General features: G+C 41.3%; 2 protein-coding genes across 9 annotated transcripts in view; one reads left to right on the forward strand and one right to left on the reverse strand.

The window, feature by feature from the left end:
- Window positions 1-11,334, forward strand: part of LOC138597790 (LIM and calponin homology domains-containing protein 1-like) — an 86,697-nt gene extending 75,363 nt beyond the window's left edge. For 5 of the 8 annotated variants that reach the window (XM_069669303.1, XM_069669305.1, XM_069669304.1 and 2 more), the window contains 13 exons: window positions 16-116; window positions 193-301; window positions 696-770; window positions 2,349-2,377; window positions 3,189-3,302; window positions 5,130-5,222; window positions 5,472-5,636; window positions 5,805-5,899; window positions 6,545-6,706; window positions 7,285-7,380; window positions 7,769-7,877; window positions 8,350-8,452; window positions 9,306-11,334. In XM_069669303.1, the coding sequence (XP_069525404.1) occupies window positions 16-116; window positions 193-301; window positions 696-770; window positions 2,349-2,377; window positions 3,189-3,302; window positions 5,130-5,222; window positions 5,472-5,636; window positions 5,805-5,899; window positions 6,545-6,706; window positions 7,285-7,380; window positions 7,769-7,877; window positions 8,350-8,452; window positions 9,306-9,331 (1,277 nt within the window). In that variant the 3' untranslated portion in view covers window positions 9,332-11,334. The remainder of the gene's footprint in view (window positions 1-15; window positions 117-192; window positions 302-695; window positions 771-2,348; window positions 2,378-3,188; window positions 3,303-5,129; window positions 5,223-5,471; window positions 5,637-5,804; window positions 5,900-6,544; window positions 6,707-7,284; window positions 7,381-7,768; window positions 7,878-8,349; window positions 8,453-9,305) is intronic. The other 3 variants (XM_069669307.1, XM_069669306.1, XM_069669308.1) reach the window with 3 other exon arrangements.
- A 2,364-nt stretch (window positions 11,335-13,698) lies between these two features.
- Window positions 13,699-15,713, reverse strand: phox2bb (paired like homeobox 2Bb). Its single transcript, XM_069670477.1, has 3 exons — window positions 15,473-15,713; window positions 14,642-14,829; window positions 13,699-14,204 (listed from the first exon to the last, which is right to left on the reverse strand). The coding sequence occupies exons 1-3, from the start codon at window positions 15,711-15,713 to the stop codon at window positions 13,776-13,778; spliced, it is 858 nt and encodes a 285-aa protein (XP_069526578.1). The 3' UTR covers window positions 13,699-13,775.
- Window positions 15,714-16,010: the final 297 nt, after the last annotated feature.

Consider the following 16,010-nt stretch of genomic DNA (forward strand, 5'->3'; position numbering starts at 1 on the left):
TCTATGTGTTTTCAGAAGCCAAAAAACAAGAACAAACTGAAATATCTCATCAAAACATCTCCAGCGTTGTCCAGTCAGGCGTCAGCAAACAGCAAAGTCAGCCAGTAACTTTACAGGTGAGGTTGCTAACCAAACTGATATCAACTTTAACAACAAACAAGCAAAGATCCAACAGATAATTCAATCTCTCAGCAGGCAATTTTTCCCATTCCCCTGGAGTCGACACAGAGGAGAGAGGATTTACCAAGCTTAGCTGCACCAGATTCGTTTGGGCATCACCCACCAAAGGAAACAACAGCAGGTCAGTGAACTCCTCACATCCAGATGTCAGGCCAGCAGCTTCTTTTCCATACATCTCCTGGTTTTCTGAGTTTGATTAGCATACCCTCCTTGCTGGCTTTCTTTCCCTTTTGCCTCTCACCCTGTTTTATTACACAGCAAGATGTTTCAGTCAGAGTTATATGGGCCTTCATTTTGACTATCATCAACCTATTTTGAAAACCTGCACACACTCCTGCTTTAGCTTTCTTACCTGTTCAAGACAGTATAACAAAAACCTTCACACAGTTCTCTTGATGTCCATACCAACCCCTGGTTTTGACATCTCTCTACCTCTTATCGCTTCCTTCCCTCCCTCCTTTCCTTCCCTCATTCCCTCCTCTCCTTCCACCCACATTTTTTTTATTTCGCTTTAGAGTTTGAAAACAGTGTCAGGTCTCCGCTGGCAACCAGCAACCCTAAGTTACGTTGGGAGTTCTTCGCTCCGCCAGGTAAACCCCCTTCTTTCATCGGTGAAGATCATGTTTCCGTCCCTGGGGCTGCTGAATGCAAAGGGTTTCCCTTCTGTTTCTTCAGGGGCTAGACAACGGCCCCTTCAGTCACATCGCCTCTTCTTTACTCATCTCCAGAGTCTTGTGTTTAATCACTAATCCTCTCTCTGTTTTAAATGTGTTTGGAAGTTTCTCTTCTACTCCAACTACGTACAATGAAACAGTAGCTCCAGGTCTAACTCATCAGTGCTTTCATTGTTTAAGAGTGTTCTCCATTTTGACTCATATTAGTCATCATGTTGATCATGGAGTTGCAACGGTATTTTCATGGTGAGATAACTGTTTCAGAAAATAACACAGTTCTAAGGTATCATTAATTGTTGAGTTGAATAAACACTGATTTAAAATATCTTACAAATATTATTAGACTATATAATTTAATACTCCAGAAATGCAAATTATATTAATGTCAATTTTCCAACCATAAAATCATTTCAGCATAAAACAGTTTACCGCTGCAACACTAGTTCATACAGATGCTAATTCCGAAGTCATTTTTTTCCAAAATCACCAATAATACAGGTCACCTATGACATTTTTCGAATATAACAAAGATGACCTTCTAATCAATGAACTTTTTAACTCGATATATGATCCTTTTTCCTCAGTGCTCATTTCATTGCTAGCTTTTCCACCAAAAGCTACATCATTTAAGTCTACCTCAAAACCTGGATCAATTCTACCTAGAGGGATTTCTTTCAATTCAAAGTGCTAATCTCGAAGATTTCAGTTTTGTTCTCTTTAGAGGCACCTATGGCAATGAACGGTAATCGCGGGAGCACACTTCCCAGATATCAAGACAGTGCTGCATGTGTGACGTCCACGGTTGGCTCCGGTTGTAACTCTTAATTTTCCTCGCTGACGGTCGCTTTCCTTTTCAGACTGTTTGCTTCATCTGAGCGTCGAGTTTGTTTCTTTTTCTTTGGATTTTCACTTATTTTTGAAGTTGTATCTGTAGTCATCCATCTTTTCTTTGTTTGTTCAGCCATAGTAGATTACTGTTTACTCGCAACGGAAACCGGAAAAGCAGCCGCTTAGCTCCGCCTACCCTCTCTGGCAGACCAACCACTGCTGGGTGATGGAAAACACGTCACTAACTTGGCGCCGCCACAGACACCCAGTCTGTAATACTGCAAATGCAAAGGCTTTCATCAGTGGGCCATAGGCTCAATCACCATTGTGTTACCTCATTCAGCGATAGATAGTGACTTAACAGACATTTATTTAAATGAAAATCTTCAAGATTATTTCTTTAAAGCTGAATCCTTTAAAAACATGGAGATAAAAGTTGAAGGGCAAAGAAATGCCTTTTAGTTATCTAAAGATAAAGTATGTTGCTCTTGGTGGACTGGTTTACTTCAGGTCTCTGTCTTTGTTTACGTCATCTGCATCTTTTCTCATTGGGTTGTCAAACCTGCCTTGTGTGTCGTCTGTCTCTTCAAGTTTGATCACATCTATAAAAATGGTTTGCTCATAATTGTCTTTTAACTAAGTTTCTCTTTCACTCTTCCTCTGCAGAAGGGATGGAGAAAGATTGCCGTGGAAACGTGAGTAAAAAGCATCATCTGACCTCGTATTGTTTTGAGATCAGACTCTGAAAACCCTTTTTTCTGCTTCCCATCTGGCTTATTATCTCCAGGGTTAGATTTAGTTTTGATAGAAAGATAGAAGAAAAGACAAATGCTAAAACAGTAGTAAAATCAGGTAAAACAAAAAATAAATTATATAAGTTTAAAGGTAAGATTAAGAAAATATTCTATTAGGGACCTTTCATTTATAAGGAAACATAACCTAAACCAAGTAAAATATGCAAACTCTGCCTGAATCTAAACCCTTCTCTAGCATCTCAAGTATGAGGATCATCATATCTCAAAATCCCATTAAGTTAATAATTTCAGGTTTTGTTATTAGCGCAGTTTATTTCTAATTGTGAACCTGCTATGTCTTGTGGCAAGGCTGTATATACTACATAACATAGGACACACGCAGAGCTGTTTGTGTAGCATGCCAGATGAGGATGCTGTAGTAAACGGCCGAGACTGCTTCCGTTTTTCCTTTGAGCTCATCCGTCTCTCTCTCTGTCTTCTCTCTCCTTAGTAGGAGTCCTTTGGCTAGCATTGGAGTAGTGCTGTTGTGGTAGACCAACTATTTCTGTCTCCTCCCTTCCCTTCTTCTTTTCCTGTGGTGGATGTGTGTGCACACTGGTGTTGAAATGTGTGTGTGGGGGACCATATATTGGCTCCATGGTTGGGTGAGAGTGTGTACATTTGTGTATGAATGTGTGCATGAAAATCTGTGTGTTTGTGCATGTTGATGTGTGTGTGTTTGGATGTGTTTCTGTGTGTTGGGGTCTATCAGGTGTCAGTCCCGGTGTTGCCCCAGGCCAGGCGGGCTGACCGCTGGTCTTGGGACCCGGATGAGGAGCGAAAGCGTCAGGAAAGGTGGCAGCAAGAGCAGGAGCGCATGCTGCAGGTACACAGTTTACCTCAAAGGGTAAAGCATGGCGCATGAGTCTGCAACGTTAGGGGTTAAGATCCTTATGGAGCCGAGTGGGTAGAGCAAGGCACCAGAACTATGAGGAATAGGTGCAAAACTGACTCTAAGCAATAAACATATTATGTAATTCAGGAACATGTGCACAAATAAGTTTAAGGACGTTTAGGTATACCATCGATCGTTCAAATATACATGTGAGACTGGCCTCAAACTCTTGCTACAGACTAAGACATTTTTTAAACTTGCCTGTGTGTTATTCAAAAACATAGCTAAACCTACGAGTTCAGCTATGGAGTTTTGCAATCAGCAGCTACAGCTTTAAATGCCTAATTATAGGTAGGTTACATCTTAAACGCATTTGAGTATTTCCGTGCGAAGCAGGTCCTGGCTAGATGTTGATTTATAATCAATCAGTTACTTCAAAATAAAAATATACGTAGCCCAAATGTCTGAAAATTTTTCCCTTAATCAAACATTCCCCAGTTTTAACCATAAACTTGGCTAATTACTGTTTCCCAAACCTTTCAGTTCAAACCATGAAGGGGGGCAGTAACATGCTGTCTGTTATTGCTCAGAATCAGATGCATTAACCACATTTCATAGCTACTCGCAAAGCTTGATTCCATGTTTGTTTTTATATTAAGCTGATCCTCCTCCAAAGGCACACCCCAACTACTCCTGTGCACACTTTGACCACTAGAGGGCGATTTTGTGCAGCAGACGAATCCTTACTCTGGTCTTGTGTTACTGTCTCCTTCTCACACGTGCACACACTTACACACACACACACATACAAGGACTTTGTCCGAGGTTGCTGCTGTTGCTGCTGCCCAAATCACCCTCTCTCTCCTCAGCCAATCAGAGGTACATCTCAGGTCCATGTGTTTTTAAACACTTTAAGGATTCATTGGTATCCATGATACACTTTGCGTATCTTCAGTTTAATCTCGATAATTGAATCTCAAAAACAAGAGTAATGAGAACAGATTGCTCTGCTTTCTGGTTGTTGCAGGAATGTTTGAGATGAGATGCGCTGAAATGGATGAAAGTTTGGTGCTTCAATGTGCTTGTTACCTCCCTGATGATTCTGTGTTGTCTTTTTGCCTTGATCTTGGACTGTCATCTGTCTTCCTCAAGTTGCTTTTTGCTGGAAATATTGCCTTCTTTTTGGGCTCCTACACAAGTCTCATCAGAGTGAAAAAGTACTCTTGTAAGGTTTGGTTATTTGGATGAATCTTAAATGATGCCCAGTCACTGTTATGCTAACATACATGAAGGAAAATCTTACATTATGAAACATTTGAGATGGTTTTTGAAATGAAAGTTGTGTAGGAACCCTGTGCTTCACAGGCTCTGCATGCTCTACTTTTACCCTTTGTGCACAGTGCCTGCTTCTGGTTGCTTTTGTTTGCTTTATACCCCTAACACACACATATCTGAGCAAGTGTTTAGGCTCAAAGGAGGAATAGCAAGATACATTTGCATTTATCTATTTCTCTTGAAGCCAAGCCTTATGTTAAAAGCATGTACTGAGAGCAACCAACATGGACATTTTAGGTAGTTTACCATTATTTAAAGTAGGATTTAAAGTCCTTATTTGGATAAGGTAAAACAGGATATACTAGGAGATAATTTTTTATCGACTGCAGCCTTTTGAAAATCCTCTCAGAGCCCTTTTGATGCAAGATGTGTCTCTGCATCATCTCTCTCTTCCTGCCAAAATATCCACTTGCAGGCAGTTTAGTCTTTCCTCTCGTTTGAGGCTCTGTGCTGTATGTCATGTGTCTGTTGCCATGGTGACAGGAGAAGTACCGGCGCGAGCAGGAGAAGCTGAAGGAGGAGTGGGAGAAAGCACAGAGGGAGGTGGCAGAGGAAGAGAGGAAGTATCACGAGGAGGTGTGTGCTTGTTTATGCTTGAGGGCACATGTTGCACCTGTTATGTTTCTTTGGTGTGATTTGACCTTGTTTTCATACAGTTAAGATCCATAATCTATAATTGGGAGAATTTTGGAATATATATATAAGGAGGTTTATTATATGTGTGAATTCTGTGTTTTTTAAATCTAAGTGTATTTTCTGTCTGATAATCTTATCCATAATAGTGCTTATGTGTTGTTAACTCACCCAGCTCTCCCTTTATAACAGGAGCGTAGGATACTGGAGGAAACTGTGACACCTCTGACCCCTCGCTCCTCAGCCTTGCCATCCCCCAGCCGAGGGGAGCTCTCCTCCATCTCGGCGCCCCAGGACACCATCGTCCGCTCGCTGGCCGACTGGGAACGCAAGCAGGAGCTGCTGGAGAAGCAGTCGGTAAATGACTCATTGACTTATTATAGATAGTTTGTTTGATGCATGAAGTTTGTAACAATTCAGGAGGGGAATCTGTGTGACAATTGGTTAGTATAACATTCATCTGTACTGTTGTTTTATGATTGGTCAGTCAGCTAACTGTTCCCTGTTGTTGATTGGCCGGCACAGAAGGGAAGCACAGAGAGTGTGGAGTGGAAACGGCGAGAAAACGACAGGACCAGTGACATCAGCACCGCTGACGACAGCATGAAAACAGCCAGAAGGTTTGTGAACCATGGGAGACTATATGTTAATCACTTTAGCTGACATTATGAGCAACAATGGCTAAAATTATACCTCATGTGGCTTTAATGTACGAAGGTTGTTACCAGTCATGATACAGGAACAGGGAGACACATTGTGGAAAAGATGAAAGGATTTGAAGGAACTGCCCCCAAAGAGCCTAAAAAAGGATGTTGTTCTAGTTTAATGGCCCCCTCATATACTCAATAATGGGTCAGAGCTTCATGTGTTTCCTCTATTATTTGTTTAGATTGTTGTGTTTCTGCAACTTTTATCTAAGCTCTGTTTTCTAGTAAGAATACCATCAAGATGAAATATAAGCCCTTTTTACACTGCGGTTCCGCCTCACCATCGAAGTGAAGCTCTGCAGTCATGCAGCCTTTGCAATTTTACATTGGACCAAGCCGCCCCAGTGTGTTTTTTTACTCAGTGTTCCGGCGTTGCAGAAGCAAAACGTGTGCGAGGTGTGAACAAACAAACATACACACAACGCTGTTCTGCCCTGCCGGCTCCGCTGTTTAGACAGACGCCGTTTCGCCTCTTTTACTACCTCCGATGCCGGCTCAGAGACAGAACAACTTCGCCCCACCATTACCATATGATTTCAACATGTTTCTGATCCTCAGCTCGGGGAGTCAGAGCATCAGTCAGGCAGAGACTCTCGGTCACAGTCTGCAAAATGGCCAAAAACTCCCCCCGATGTCTACCAAAACCTCGACTCCAGTGAAGAAACAACAGCAGCCCACAGCAGACAGCAGCAAGCCCGGCCGGCCTGCAGGAGACAGGAGGTGGGTGATTGTGTGTGTTGTAGTCTGAGTGGGATGTTTCTTTTAATCTAGAGATCTCTACCTTTCAAATTTTACATCCATTAATCTCTTATGGTTGCATAAGAGACTTGTTTTCATTGGTTGCATGACATGTTTTTTATTTATTTTCTCACATTTATTTTTTGTTAAATCCCTTTACATGTCTGTGCTGGCCCTAAGGTCTCATAACACTGCCTGTTAAATCCAAATATAGTACAACTACATTTTATCCCCACTCTTACTGGCACTGTTTGTTTTTTATTTTTAGCAGCACCTTACAGTTAACCTGTTTGACCAGCAGGTGGCATCTTGTAGCTGTATTTTCTACCATATAAAGCTACTGTAGTCCATGACAAGAAAGGTGTTTACTGAATCACATACTATAGAAATGTATAACACTGTGTTTTAAAGAATAAAGCAATCATCGGTTTGGTCTGAACATTACTGAGTAGATTTCAGTCGTTCTTGCTCGGATTGGTTCGTGTCAGACTCTGGCAGCCAATAGAGAGTCGCTGTACCTGTGAGTCATCATCATGTTGCATGTTGCTGTCCATTTCCAGGATCGGTCCCATTGATAATAACAAGGGACGCAGCTCATCAAAACCCCCCACAGCATGTCCACCACCTCCAGACACACTGCCTCCAGCACCCAACAGGTACTGCATCACAAACAGCCCACATGAAAGGAGGAGGAGGGGGGAGTCATTTCTGCATTGTCATTCTGCTTTACTGCCTTCATTTCTCGATCCATCTCATGACATGGACCACTGCAGCCAGGAACCTTGAATGCAGGGGGGGGTTTACTTATTTCTTTGTTAACAGTGAAGTGTACATTTGAATCATAACAGAAAAAATCAATCAGTTACTGCACATTTCCCATGGGTGTGCAGAAATGCAACTGCTCACCTTAACTAGGTGTTTCTCTTCCATATTAAATGAAAAAAGAGTCTCACTGGTCTCAGATAAAGGCACCTACGGGACCTTCTAGTATCATGGGTCTTCTGTCTCACTGTGTATGTTCCTGTCTCTTCTTTTCTCCTGTAGGTCTGTCAGTGGGAAGAAGCTGTGTTCCAGCTGTGGGCAGCCCTTAGGGAAGGGGGCGGCCATGATCATAGAGACGCTCAGTCTCTACTTTCACATTCAATGCTTTAAGGTCGGTAACAGAAAGAGCACTTGTCTTCTCAAAACTACTTCTAATGTCAAGATTCAGTATTGTATTATTCCTTTATTTTTAATCTGGCGTCTGACATGTGAAGGCGTTTATCTGTACTTTTTATGTGATCAATAAAGGACAAAAAACAACAATGGAGTGATCTAAATAATGCCGCAGGTGAAATTGAAGCCAGATGCAGCTCACTCCTCTGTTCCATAAAGCTCCACTGTTAGAACAAAAAATATTTTAAACATATCATCGAGCCACTGGATGTTCTTTTCTTGCCATGAAAAATTGCGACCATCTTGAATTAATCCCACAAACACCATCTTGCTGCCTGACATACCAAGCAGAGCACCAAATCCAAGTTAGCTAAAATCTACTCTGCTGTTTCAGAAATTACTGAGTCTTTAAAAATATTTTTAAATATCTGTAAATCTCTCTCTGTATCTCTCTCTCTCTGTGTCTTCAGTGTGGGGTGTGTAAGGGACAGTTAGGCGACACGACCACGGGGACAGATGTCAGGATCAGAAACGGCCTCCTCAACTGCCACCAGTGCTACATCCGCTCCCGCTGTAAGTCCCTACAATCACTCCCATTTCTTTCTCACCCTCTTCATCTCTCTCTCTCTCTCTCTCTCTCTCTCTCTCTCTCACTGTCTTCTGTCTCTATGGCAGTTTCCATACATCTAAAATGTAAATGAATTATGAATGTCGTCTGGTTCTGTCAGCTGATTTCAAGCAAATCAACCGTAAAAAACAGAAATAAAAAGTTTTCTGTGACATAATGCTCATAAAGAGAGTTTAATCTAACATTATATATAGGCTAAAGCGTTCTTATCTTATTCACACAGAAATAAGTGCAGTTTTCAATAAGGTGATGGTAGTAAATATCAAGCTCATAAACCGGTTAGAAAACCAGAGAAAGGTTTGTTTGATTTATTGTTATCAAAGTGAACGTGACACTATTTTATGATAAAGATTTAAGGCGTATATCAGAGGTTTCATTCTTTATTGCAGCCCCACTGTGCAGCTCATGAGATGAGTGTGTTTTAATATTAAACTTCGACCCAGTGCAGCTTTAATAAAGAAGTGTCACAGTGAGGCTAGGCTGCACGGAGGGATGGCTCTGAAGCTGCATCAGAGGAAAAAGAAACTGGTGACGGTAACTTTCCGTCCCTTTCACCTTGCCTGCAGAGGAATAAAGTTCATGCTTTCCTAAAGACACAGCTCACGTAACCTCTCAGAAGCTGTTGTCATTTGAGTATCAGAAAACCACAAATTCAAATAAGAGACTCAATTAAAGGACTAGTAAAGCTTTTATCATGATTAAAGAGGTTTTCTTTCATTACAGTTGAATTAACTTGACCTTAAAAAACCCTAAAACAAATAAATTGTGGGTTTCCTTCTCTTTCTTCTTCCTTTCAAGCGGCCGGACAGCCGACCACATTGTGACGCCCGACAGAAAAGCACAAGGTTCATGGAAGAAACCTCCATCCCTGTTATAACCCGATTATCTGCAAATCATGTCCTTCACAGCGTGTCGGGATCTTTGCATCCTCTGCAGTTCAATAACCAATGAAGATTCATCATGGTGGGGGGCAAACAGGGATCCGGGGACAGTCTTAAGGAAAAAATATCTATTCTTCGTGTTTATGTCATCTGATATGTGAGTGAAATCTGGATTTGATTGGTCCACGTACCACCATAGACTCTGTTTCATCATGCAGCCAGAGAAAGAGGGAGGGAGACTGTTCTGGGGTGGCGGCCATGTTGAAAAGAAAACACAATAACAGACAATAAGAGATGCTTCGAACACAGGTAGGCGGTGCAGAGTGAAGAGACTGACGCAGAAAGAAAATGTGCCGACAAGTCTCGGCTAAGTAGAATCAGATTCTACTTTCCCGGTTGGAACAAATATTACCATAAATTCCATTTAATGGAAATGCAGTATATCACATAATCACTTTTTTATCACGTAGGAAAGATTTGATTCGGAGTGATCAAAACACGGTAAACTGGAGTGAAAACTGAACATGTGGTGAGGCAGCTCAGACTGGACTTTTTAACTTTTCTTAACAGGCTGGATCTGAAAACTATTCATTTTACATCCCTTTAAGAGAAGTACTGCAGAATCTTAAATAAGAAAGTGCAATAAAGGTCACTGTAAACCCTCTATTTAGATCCAAAAACACATTATATACAATACGTTATATACAATAAGTCCCTATTTCTGATCCTTTGGCCCTCACAGTGACCTCCCGTGTCTCTTCTTCTGTGCTCCTAAATAAAATTAGCTTCTAAAGACATATTATGGATGTAGTTTCATCACTAGGGCAATAACACGACTTGTGAGCTGTGTCTGTGCTTTTTGGGTCACAGCAGGTTGCTCCTCGGTCAGCTTGGAAAGTCAGGACTTCAATGTGCCTTAAAGGGGAAAGCAAGGTGATGCAGGAATAAAACACACCAGCTATTTGGTGTTATTATTTCTCCTTTTTTTCTTTTCTTTTTTCGAGGGTGTAGGGAGGGACTTTGGCCAAATTTAAACCCTTAAAAGTGCAGACACGAAGGCTGCAGCCCTCCTTGACATCACGCTTTACTTAGGTTGATAAGTACTCTTTTATTTACTTAACACTTAATTTTACATTTCCCCGCCTGTATTTTGCAGTGATAAAAAAACAGTGCAAAGGAACACATCTGTTGTCTATTTGGAAAACTACACAGTATAGCGTCTTTTTACTGCAGGGGAAACTATTGATTTAAGTTTGAATGTTTTATTTTAGACAATATAGATTCTGTATGCTATTAATTGAGGTAATTTTGATAATTGCTCAGTGGTAGGATTCATTTATAAAAATTAAAAAAGATAAAAATCACGTTACATCTAGAGAAACCGCAGAGGTTATACGAACACGTACCAGCAGCAGTTGCACCTGTGCAATATTTGGTTGGATGAAAACTAAAGATCTGTGCCGCCAGCTGCACTTTTAAGTCACTTGCTTCATAATTTTTTTCTTTCTTTTTGAACTTGTATGAGAAGAGCTCGGTTATGTATCGTGGATGTAAAAAAAAATGCACGTTTAAGCCTAAAACCAAATGATTTGCTGTATGAAAGCAAACTAGCAGCGTCCTCCCCCTTTAGCAAAGCTTCTCCTCCGGGTTCATCTCTCTGATCTACAGTATTTTTAAGCTTCTGTTCCGATTGTGTATTTTTATTTTTTATCCTCATTTAGTTCATGAATAAATCTCGGCTGAGTCTCTTATAGCGGGATCTTTGAGACGGAGCTCTATATCCAGACGGTCTTCTTAACAGGATAGTTGGGGAATGAAACCTTTTACGTCTGTTCTGTATTTATTGTAATATTCACCTGAACACTATCCGAAATATAGATTAATTTGATGTTTAAATGCAATGGCATTTATAGCATACTGTATGTTTATAAATAAAATGTTATACATTAAAACCTCGCTTTGTCTCTTATTTCTTTGCAGACAGTAACGAATGAACTAAATGATTTAAACCTACTACGGATGATAAAGGAAACAAAAGGTTAGGTCTTTGATTGGATGTTGTATCGACTTCTGTTTCTACTCTAATAGTGTAAACTGCAGCACTGCCCTCCTGGTGTATTTTATTTAATTTCATATCTTTTATTTAACAAGATATTGTAGAAAACAGCTATATTAGATTGTTTTAGCTATGTGCTTTTGTCTGTTATATTTTGCAGAAAAACAATCCACAAGCTGCACATTTATCAAACTGAGGTAGCAAGTCTAATGATTTAACACATTTGATCCTGCAGATTAAATCACAAAGTCTGTTTCCACTTCAGTTGCTTACTTCAATACTACCTCCCTGTTTTATTATATTAAACTACATAACCAGGTCTGTATAAAACAATAATATTGAACTGTTCTAAAATAAGGCTACAAACACACGATTAAAAGTGATGTCCAGTAAAACAGACTGGTTTGAGGCACCTGAACAAATAATTCACAGAATTCTGTCACCTTAATAGAAATTTCAAGTTCTGCTGATCGGAAACTGGGACCCTCCCCACACTATTCAAAGCGAAAGCGGTTGTCAAAGACCAAAAGAAAAAACACATCTCGCCTGTGTTTGATCGTTATTTGATTTTAGTTTATCCTCTAGCGACACACAATCTGACAGGTCCCAGATTTTAATGTAACACCTCCTTCAAAATGTCCTCCTAAGAAAGCCAACCAGTCCGATGCTTAGCTTTAAAAATACTTTTCTTTTCCATTTCATTGGTTTGACTGAATGCCATTTGATTCAAATTCAGATCAAATTGTTTCAATCTTTTCTCCATTATAGCTTCAATTTTCTTACATCACTGGAGCGGTCCTTTCTTATTCTGCCGGATAAGGTTAAATTATTTTAATCTAAAGGCAAAACGTGTCACCATTTAGATAAAATGTTTGTAAAAATGAATCTTCAATACGCGATGAGTTGCGAAGCAGTGCGGCGCTGTCCGTGGTGCTGAAACTTCCGGCCTTTTCAAACGACCATGACAGAAAGCGGAACAACCATGAAGCAGCTTGTTTAGTGTAATCAAACACACGTTGTTGAGCTACCAAAAGAAAACATGACAAAGCAACTTGGACTATTATTTGTTTTTTATCATCAACAACCATTTCAATGGTACACCTGGAAAACTATGTGCACATGTAGAAATATTTCCTTCTTAAATATAAGCATTCATTACCTACATATAAATAACTTTCAGATCCGGGACAAAACATGTTACATAATGCTCACAAAATGGAAGAGAACGCATCGAAAAATCAGACAAAGAGACAACATGCAAATTATATCGAAATAAATACGTTTGCATCCATTCCCTTTTTTATACCCAAAATAAATTCTTCCGAGGGAACTTTGAAAAACATCAAAAAGACTTGTATGATCGATCTACGAGGGAGTATGGCCTATGGTTCAACTATAGGAGACAAGAATACGTATTAACACTATACAATTTGAGCCACAAAAACACTGCCGTAGAAAGACACACAAAACATACAGATTTCCTGTCAGAGGTGAACATTGCAGTAGTTTGTGCCTTTTTTTCTTCGAGGAAATAATTGTGTTTATATCGATAATTTAAAGAAACTAAACTCTCAGCAGCCCTGGAAAGAAAAACACAGCTGTAAGAGGCAGATTGTGTCTACAGAGAACAGAAAAGCGTGATGCGTCAGCGTCTCGTTGGATATTTAGATGTGTCACAGCGTGGGTTTGTGAGAGAGCATCCTCAGTCATGGATATTAAACGTCTCTCTCTGCCAGACAAAGCAGCTGTTGAACTTTGACATTAAATGTTGCTTAACGAGGCTCCTTTACGCACTGATGGCACGACGCGTCCCCAGTGCGCAGACGAATGTGTTTGCTCTGAGATTTGGCGCAAAAAAACCTTCATCTTAACAAGTCACTGCATCAAATATTCAGTCTTAAATGCGGTTTTTTTTTCTTAACACAAGAGGAACTTTTTGCTTTGGATGAGATGTGTAATGGTCTGAATTTACGCATCAACATCAGTTTCTTTTTGTTGATATTAGTACAGTGAATTTCATTTTTTTTTCAGGTTTCTGTTTTGACAAATGACTGGAAACATTTCACCCAACTTGCACTTGTTTTAAGAAAATACAGCATTATTATTATAAGACAATATGACTTGTCAAGATGGATATTTTTACAGCAAAATGTCCACTGACCACAAGAAACGGCGCAAGGCTTAAAAATAAAATAAGAGAGTTTTCATCTTCTTTTAACTGCGTTTCATTGTCCTTAAGTCTGTCTCGGGGAATTGCTTTTCAGTCTCCGGAGGAGGAGGAAGCATCTCTCTTCCTTTGCTCTGCTCTTCTTCCTCCGCTGTGAAGCCTCATTAGAACATGCTGGTCTTTACTAACGTGGCTTTGGCTCCGTTCTGTCTTTGCAAAGACGACAGTACGCTGGCGAACGGCCCGCCCAATGAGTCCGGGATAGAGGTGATGGTCCCCGGGGCGGTGGCCCAGCCTTGGCTCGGTGCTGTCACGCCCATGCCGGTGGACACGGAGTTCTTCACTTGGTCCACCTGTCCGTTCCCGGTAGTGTTGACCTGGCCTCCGGTGGGGCTCGGTCCGCCGCAGTTGGAGGTGGGGATGGGGTTCGGACCCGGTCCTCCTGTGCTGTCTGGATCGGTAGATTTGGTGTCTTTGCTGTCGTCATCTCTGGAGTCGGATTTCTTTCCAGAATTGGACTTGGCGGCTGCTGCGGCCGCTGCAGCTGCGCGCTCCTGCTTGCGGAATTTGGCACGTCGGTTTTGGAACCACACCTGGAAAATTCAGAAAGGGAGCAAGAACCAAAAGTTAAACCACCATGGATGGTTGTTTTGCGCCAAAAAAAAAAGATCAATTACACCTCATCATAAACTTTGAATCTTTCTCAGTTATTTAAAAATGTCATGACCTTAAGGCACATTATCACACTGCAAATCTTTAAGCTTATAAATGCATTTGAAGTTTTAATGTCTTAAAGTGTCCCTAAAGACACAGCAGCTATTTATTTTGTGCATTAATGTAGTAGAGATTGTACTAGCAGTTGTAGGCCAGTATTTCATCATTTCAATATTTTATTTCACTAAAATCTATTAAAAATGTGTGATTAGTAATATGATACTCAGTTTCTTATTTGGATCATAAATCCAGCTGTGCGTAATTGTGCGTAAAAGGAGCGCGTTGGCGCTGTGTTTGGGAGCCGGTGTCTGTGTACCTGCACTCTAGCTTCAGTCAGATCGATTTTGAGTGCCAGCTCCTCTCTGGTGTAGATGTCCGGGTAGTGCGTTTCAGCAAAAACCCGCTCGAGCTCCTTCAGCTGGGCGCTGGTGAACGTGGTCCGGATGCGCCTCTGCTTCCTCTTCTCGTTCAGTCCGCCGTGATCCGTGAAGAGTTTGTAGGGAACTGTAAAGGAGATAAAAGCCACCGTTAGCCGTGCAGTGGTCTCATCTGTGCAGCAGCAGATATGAGTGTGTGTAACTGTGATGTTGTCAGATGGAAGTGAAGTCAAATTCGATATTTTGTATAAAATCCGGTTAAGGATGCTGGGCGAAAGCTTTCAATCGTATTAAGCCTCTGATTACCTGTGAATTACTTCTGAATTGATAACGCTGCTGACCTGTGATGCGGTTAATTGTAATGTTAAACTAATTGTTGCTCCTCAGATTGAGGCTCAAGTTTGAAAACTTGTCATAATGTTCCCATCCGCCCCGCGTGTTGCTACTGTAACTCCAATTCGGTGTCAATAATGAGCTTTAGTCTTTGGTTATCTAATTATTTTCGAAGCTTTATGTCTCATCGCAAAGTAAATAAATTATGCCGATCATTTTGGCAGCTTAAGATAATTCTGTTGGCGGTTTTGGGTGTGACTGGGATAGTATAACCCCGTAACCGAATTACCGCTTGCCTGCAATCGCTTCTAACGTGATAAATTCTTTCATTTGTGTAAGCAAATTTCGTTTGGTAAATACTAAACACATTTCCATTTTCAAATGCAATCAAGACGTCCTATAATACGGCGGGTTGAGGCTCCGGAGCCGCTGCTTACCTGCGGCGTACGGGCTGCTCTGGTGGTCCCGCAGGGTCCCCAGGCTGCAGGACCCCGGCGTGAGGGACGGACAGCCGGAGGTGGCCCCGAACGTGGTCCTGATGGGATTGTACTGAAACCCGCTGGCTTGACTGCACGAACTGAAGTCCGCATAGGCCGATGCCAAGCTCGAGGTGTCCATCCCGGCCATACATGACTCGTAGGCAGAGGAATTTAGGTAAGAATACTCCATTTTATACATTTGAGAAGGCTCGGTGGAGTTAGAAAGCTGCACTTCCCGGGAAAAAAAGATGTCAAACAAAAACTACCACCCAAAAAATTGGGTTAGAAGTAAAAAGTAATGAAAACCAAACTGAGGAGGACGCGCGGTCTGAACTGGGGGGGAGAGAGGACTGGTTTGGTTTGAACTGGTTGGAAAGAGGCTGGACGGTGGGTAGATGTTCACTGCTCAGCGCCTGCTCCAAAACTGGCCTCCTTTATAGGAACCTAGCCCTGTTTTATGAAAAGCCCCCTAAGAGCCGCCTAGCCCGAGGTCTCT

Source organism: Semicossyphus pulcher, unplaced genomic scaffold, assembly GCF_022749685.1.
Source record: "Semicossyphus pulcher isolate SPU_LCO1_2020_fin unplaced genomic scaffold, fSemPul1.0.p SCAF_2, whole genome shotgun sequence".
In the NCBI taxonomy this organism is placed as follows: Eukaryota; Metazoa; Chordata; class Actinopteri; order Labriformes; family Labridae; genus Semicossyphus; species Semicossyphus pulcher.

What these genes read in the sequence shown, in the direction of transcription:
- phox2bb (XM_069670477.1), bottom strand. Translation starts at nt 15,713, where the DNA reads ATGTATAAAATGGAGTATTCTTACCTAAATTCCTCTGCCTACGAGTCA. An exon ending in GAGCAGCCCGTACGCCGCAG is followed by an intron (nt 14,830 to 15,472) that starts GTAAGCAGCGGC and finishes TCTCCTTTACAG; the next exon opens with TTCCCTACAAACTCTTCACG. An exon ending in TGACTGAAGCTAGAGTGCAG is followed by an intron (nt 14,205 to 14,641) that starts GTACACAGACAC and finishes TGAATTTTCCAG; the next exon opens with GTGTGGTTCCAAAACCGACG.